We start from the raw sequence: 6,857 nt of genomic DNA on the forward strand, positions 1-6,857 counted from the left end.
TTTACATCTGTCGGTCCATTAGTTTTTCATCTGAGGGTGCCGATGTGTACAGCAGAGGACTTGCAGTAACCGGTAATGAAAAGGCAGATGTTGCTGCCAGATCTGCTTTGAACTTGCCCCGTGTCCATGTTGGTGTCTCCTACAGTGATTTTGAATTTCATATTAACCAATATATCTTTTTGACTTGGCAAGACGATTGGGACGATGCGGTTTTGCGAACAAGCTTCATTCAGTCAAGGCAGTCCTGGGAGAGTGGCAGCCATCCTACAGGCGATGCAGGAAGGATGAAGTAGTCTTGTGCTGTGCCCGTATCGGTCATACGTATTTGACGCATTCATTTATTTCATCACTTTCGTGTCTCCAAGCTTTACGTAATATGAAGTTGGACCATCCCTTAATTAGGATGGTGATACGAAAGTATATCTTTTTATTCATTGCCAATAAACATATTGTATTTTGGATTTGCCTCATGCCAGGGTTGGTGTACCTTATACTGATTTTAAATATAGTATCGATCAATTTATCTTTTCGACTTGGCAACGTGATTGGTTTGTTCGCAACCTCACCGTTCCAGTCTTGGGAGAGTGGCAGTCCTCCTATACAGTTCAGGAAGGATGAAATACACTGTTTTTATTTAACTGTTGAATTACCCAATAGTTGATGTATTTTTCGTGCTGGGGTGTCGATAAACATTCATTCATTCATTCATTTTGGTGCAATTTACCACTGGACTACGTACCGCCCCAAACTGATAATGTCATCATGAAACCCCATGAAAGTTGTTTCAGTAGGAGATACTGTTGATCATGTATATGGACTTTTTAAACTGGTAAACGCTGGGTCCGTATCCTGGTTCCACCTAACACCCAGTCCAGTAGCGGATCCAGGTCACGGTGTTTTATTTGACACTTGAATTTTTATATTGAAGTTGATCATCACATTGTTTTTACATTACCACAGTTTGACACCCAATAGCCGATGTATTTTTCGTGCTGGGGTGTCGTTAAACATTCATTCGGATCCAGGTGCCCTTGTGAATTCGAGCATGATTTGTTCAGCTGTAAGAGGTGCGCTGTGTAAAAGGAGAGATCAGTCATCACATTTGGTCCCCCCACCCCCTTTCAGAAATCCTGCATCCGTGCCTACAGTCTATGAATGAACGGCCACTGCATCGATATCTCTTTTAATAACTAGTAACCATCATATTAGACCGGCATCGCAAATAGCTGAGCAGTGGCGTAGAAAGCGGTGTGGGGGGAGGCATGTACCCCCTTTTCTTGATCCAGTAGCAGCAGCAGGTTTATGTATGTACATGTATGTATTTATATATATAGTTGTGTGCGTGGCCAACCCCACCTTTTGGCACATTTTTACGCCACTACTAAGGTATTACGAAAGTCACACGTGAAGTACGGCCTAGCATAAAATCAAGGTGAGATACCTTTAATATGACAACCCTTAATTTGTTTAGTGTTTATTTATTATGTGAATCTTATTTCGAATTACCAGTGAGAATATCTAAACATAACGTTTTAAATTTTTCAATTGGATCAAGAACTGTGTCTAGTTCTTTCCCAGATTCGTCCCATGAACGCATGCGTAGTATGGTGTCAAAAAGATGTGACTTCTCGAATTCACTGGCTTCCTCTGCTGTCATGGGTCCACCTTGATGCTGCAATGTCAGCTTGCTTGCCGAGGACAATTCTAAAAGAAACAGACATCCATTACATTGGTTTTAAAAAGAAAGAAATGTTTTATTTAACGACGCATTCAACACATTTTATTTACGGCTATATGGCGTCAGACATATGGTTAAGGACGACACCCGCTGTCGCAACTACATCGGCTACTCTTTCCGATTAGCAGCAAGGGATCTTTTATTTGCGCTTCCCACAGGCAGGATAGCACAAACCATGGCCTTTGTTGAACCAGTTATGGATCACTGGTCGGTGCAAGTGGTTTACACCTACCCATTGAGCCTTGCGGAGCACTCTCTGGGTTTGGAGTCGGTATCTGGATTAAAAATCCCATGCCTCGACTGGGATCCCAACCCAGTACCTACCAGCCTGTAGACCGATGGCCTAACCACGATGCCACCGAGGCTGGTGCTTTTAGAATGTTCAACAATAAAACAGACTCAAATTGGAATGAGTGGTGGGGTTAGGAGGTACAAATTTATAATCTAATAATGGAAAGGGCAAAACAATTCGCTCGATAGCACCTCGGCAATTTTGATGTAGGTTATAATTTGTTAAAGATCCAAAAGCGTATGTGTGTGGGGGGTGGGGAGTGAAATTAAAAAAAAAAAGTATCGTGAAAACCCCCGAATGACGCCCCCCGCTCTTAGGCGGTGGCTATGGTCAATTGAGTGCTTTATTTTGTATTTAGTGTGGGGGTGGGGAGTGAAATTAAAAAAAAACAAAAAAAAGTATCGTGAAAACCCCCGAATGACGCCCCCCGCTCTTAGGCGGTGGCTATGGTCAATTGAGTGCTTTATTTGGTATTTATTGCCCAAGTATATCAACCATGGATATCTTCTGGTTATCCGCAGCACCATGCCACCTTGTTGGACTCGGTGGTGAGTGGGGGCATACTAACATGCATATTAACAAATTTCCAACAGTTGATGGGACTCTGAAGAGAGTCCGCACCGAGGTTTTGGATTCCTCATGTTGTTTAGTTTGACTGAAGAAATCAAAAGTTATTTCTTCAGATATTTGGCTACGGTTCCTTGTTATAGAATCTTCAAACGATGGAGCCTTGCAAACATTATCACCTTTTGCAGTTGAGAAGGGACTCCCAAGGCTTGCCTGGTGAGCCTGAGATTGTAAAACAAGTTAAAGAATGGTTCTGTTGGTAGAATGCTCCACGGAGAATCATTCCCAATGTCTTCTCAAATCCAAAGTGTGTAATATATCCATCAAAGTCAGTGTGCACAAGTCCCTTAATTCATCAAAGGGAGTGATTCGATCACGAGATTTAGGAGGAGTGAGTGAAGATGAGATACGTGAAAATCTCCCTCCACAAGGTGTTTTGTTTGTTAAATGGATACGTGTTCGTCGGAATAATTAGTTGGTTCCAACGAACACATTTATCATAATTTTTGATAAACCTCTCTTTCCTGAATCCTTTTGCACAGTTCTTTGCATGCCACCCATTAGCCGATGTATTTTTCGTGCTGGGGTGTCGTTAAACATTCATTCATCCTCCACCCCAGTGTGAGCACTGTCAGTGTCTTCTGACGGTGCGACACATTTTGTTGGAGTGTACGCATTTGTCAGTAACTCGAAAAGATTTATTTGGACAAAGAAATGTGATGGAATCATTTCAATTCCATCCAAAACATTTATTGCAGTTTTTACGCGATACTGACGTTTACTCTACATTTTAATTGTATCTATCTGTGATATTGGTATTTGTGCAGTTCTTTACACTGTTTTAAAGAGACATTCCCGAGTTATCGACTAACAGAGACTTTTTAACGATTGTAATTACATATCAAATATATTTTTCTGCATAATATATTAGTGGCTGTATATTAAACGTGTTTCTGACCGTTCTAATATTTGTTCTAGGTTAAATTTCATTTTATTTCCTAAAATGCATTTTTTCGTACGTACGAAATTATTTGAAGACAAAATCCAGTTTTGGCTCTTACAAATATTAAGACGACCAGAAACACATTAAATATACAGACAAGAAAATATATTTAATATGTAAGTTTAATCGTAGAAATATTTTATTAGTCGGAAACATCTTACAATGCATTAAAGTCAGGAATGTCCCTTTAATTTAAGTGTTGCATTTTTATATTGATGTTGATCATCACATTGTTTTTGCATTTACCATAGTTTGACACCCAATAGTCGATGTATTTTTCGTGCTAGGTGTCGTTAAACATCCATTCATTCTTTCATTTAACAAATTGTTTCTCTTTTTTCATTAATGTTGGAAAGCCAGCTTTCCTGAACGCAGACACTGCCTACATTAATTTTAGATTTCAAAATATATGTTTTTGTAATTCGTCTTCATGGCCCATGATCTCATGACTGTAGCTGGGGCGGTTCTGTAATTTCCTTTTCTCCGATAATGGCAATACTAATTAAACAAAACAAAACTTAATCAATATTGTGGTGAGTTGGTGTGGAGTCAACTGTCATACTAGCCACCCGGATTGGAACGACCTCCCCCGTACCACCCATGCTATTAGGAACGACGCTACAAACCTCCATAGGCAGTCCCAGGTGTTTTTGAAACATCTGACAGGATGAATGAGCAGCTTCTTTAATGGCGTTGTGTGATATTTTATCAAAGTTGGAAGACCCCAGAGAACCATCTAAAAAGAGACCAGTGAGGATCCTTAACAACTGAAGGACCGTCACGGGGCTATCAGAGCTTGTAATTCTACCATTGTTAGAAGATTTATTTCTGACCTTGTAGGGGTATGAAACATTAGTCTTCCCCCCTGCGTGTGCTGTAACCTCACCGTGGTGCAGGAGTGTAACATTCTCTTTGAGAATGGCCAATACAGCACAAATCCCCTTGGTTTCTTCCAGATGTGTGTATTTGTGGCTTGACTGGGGCAGAACCCCGCCCCCGAACCACCTCGCATCCTGTCGTCCAACCATTCAAATACTTCATCGCATCTTTGTAGGCTGGCCTCTGCAGTTAGAGAAAATGGAGAGGCTCGCTACAAGGATAGTCAGGACGCCATATCGGTTAATACTCTCCTTACTAAAACTCTCCTTATTACTGAATGATCTACCTTGACAAACATACCAAATGACTTGAAAAATCTCCAGCGTACTTACTTTGAGAATAATGAGAATTCTTGAACACTAAATATCGTTTAGCGTTGACATGACCTCTCACTATATCGCATACGGTGTCGGGGAAAGAGAGATTTTTAAGAAACTCGGCGCCAATAACATCGTGGTTCTTTGCTCCAAAGTTGACACCATCTGTCACCATGATAGCCATGCCCTTGTCTGCTCCAACGAGATGACCAATGTCATGCAGAAAGGCGCCAACTATAACCTGGCGATAAATAATCACATGTATGAACAGGGTGAAAAGTTAGTTTGTTTCACAACACCATTAGTGCACATTGATTTAGTAATCAATGGCTATATATTGGATGTCAACACATTTGGAAATTTCTTTCTTTCTTTCGCTCGATCACTGTGTGACTGTTTGCCTCTCTCTCCTCTCACACACACACTATCCATCGATCTAGCCTCTCACACTTTTATGATGTAATTTGCATCTAATCTCATGTTATCTTCTCAGTCTTGAGTAGTGTGCCTTACCTCGTTTGGATAACCATCTCTTTCTGCGAGCATTCCACACTGAATACTGTGTGTGGTCTTGGATACAGATTCTCCAATGTAATCGTCCTCGCCATAATCACGAAACAACCGAAACACCTCATCCACAGCGTTAGTAGCTTCATGCAACTCTGACATCACGATCACCTGGAAAAGTAACATCTCCATCCCATGATGTCAAACTAATACCATGCTTACTGAACATAGATTGAGATATAATGTTAAAGGGACATACCCTAGTTTTTAAACAATATGGCATAGTTTTCACTATTAGAGCCCATTATCATCACTGAAATCAAACATTACTTATATTTTATTGTTTAGATTATCCATCTCCGTACACCCGAAGTGTTTCTGGTTATCCAGGTGTTCCTAATACCACAAAATGCTTTTCTTCATATATTTAAAACGCACGTGCGTCTGAGAAGTAACTGCTATGGAGTTGCGTGTTAGTCTATTTTAAGGGTATTTCAACGCCACAGACTCTTGTTTCACTCTTGTATCCACATTTGTTACATGTTTGTAAATTAACCAAAGTTAGTTTCCACTTTTACTGGTTGAAAGTAGAGTCTAGGTGAAAATTATGCCTTAGTGTTTAAAAACTATGGTCTGTTCCTTTAATAACGTACATTAATGTCCGTTTGCGTCAAAAGAGAACAGGTGAATTGGCATATACCTTTTATAATGAATAACGTTAACATTCATGTAAATTTAGAAAGTTGTTTATAATTTTCATTATTATTCATACTTACCTAGTACTAGCACAACAACTGTGCTATACAACCTGAGTCATCTCCTCCACTGCAGAACTGTCTTCCCTTGCCGGATGGACATCCATATCCGAGCATGGGCAGACCATCGTCCTCGATTCCGTAAAGTACGAATCGAGGGAAGACCTAGGGTGGGTGAGAGGTTACCGTTGTTGTGCTAGTACTAAGTAAATACACTTTCGGTGTACTCTGACGGAACTCCATATTTTGGTGGGGGTGCAATCATCTGGAAGAAACCAGAAAAGATATATTTGGGTCAAAGAAATGTAATGGAATCATTTCGATTCCATCCAGAATAGTTTCTACGTGATATTAACTTTTATTCTAAATTTTAATTGTATCTATCTGTGATATGTGTGTTCTTTACACTGTTTTAATTTAACTGTTGCATTTTTATATTGATGTTGATCACACTTTGTTTGAATTTACCATAGTTTGACACCCAATAGCCGATGTATGTTTCGTGCTGGGGTGTCGTTAAACATTCATTCATTCCAGAGCCAGGGTATCCGGAACAGGTGACACAAACATCGGTAACTGGTGGTTCTGCCTGGTGGCGAACACATCCACTTGTGGACTCCCCCCACAATAGCAGAATCCTGGCCGTAACGTCCTTGTGCAACATCCACTCTTCTTCGACAGGTGAACGACGACTCGAAGGCGTCCGCCAAGATGGAAGAGGGAAAGTGCTTGGCCCCTGAGATTAATTACTCCTAATTACATATATGATATGAAAAAGCATTCTCTGTGGTGTTCGAAG

At 40.4% G+C, this 6,857-nt stretch overlaps 1 protein-coding gene across 1 annotated transcript; it reads right to left on the reverse strand.

Moving 5' to 3' along the window:
- Positions 1 to 1,492: 1,492 nt before the first annotated feature.
- On the reverse strand, positions 1,493 to 5,489 carry LOC121383707 (2-amino-1-hydroxyethylphosphonate dioxygenase (glycine-forming)-like). The gene is made up of 3 exons (XM_041513802.1): positions 5,310 to 5,489; positions 4,812 to 5,037; positions 1,493 to 1,704 (listed from the first exon to the last, which is right to left on the reverse strand). Exons 1-3 carry the CDS (start codon positions 5,487 to 5,489, stop codon positions 1,493 to 1,495), a joined length of 618 nt encoding a protein of 205 aa, XP_041369736.1.
- Positions 5,490 to 6,857: the final 1,368 nt, after the last annotated feature.

The sequence above is a fragment of the Gigantopelta aegis genome, chromosome 10, assembly GCF_016097555.1.
Source record: "Gigantopelta aegis isolate Gae_Host chromosome 10, Gae_host_genome, whole genome shotgun sequence".
Taxonomy (NCBI): domain Eukaryota; kingdom Metazoa; phylum Mollusca; class Gastropoda; order Neomphalida; family Peltospiridae; genus Gigantopelta; species Gigantopelta aegis.

Bases quoted from the DNA above. Each gene is read 5' to 3' on its own strand.
- LOC121383707 (XM_041513802.1), bottom strand. From the start codon at position 5,489: ATGTTACTTTTCCAGGTGATCGTGATGTCAGAGTTGCATGAAGCTACT. The intron at 5,038-5,309 runs GTAAGGCACACT...ATTTATCGCCAG, and splicing joins GAGATGGTTATCCAAACGAG to GTTATAGTTGGCGCCTTTCT. The intron at 1,705-4,811 runs GTAAGTACGCTG...TGTTTCTTTTAG, and splicing joins GAATTCTCATTATTCTCAAA to AATTGTCCTCGGCAAGCAAG.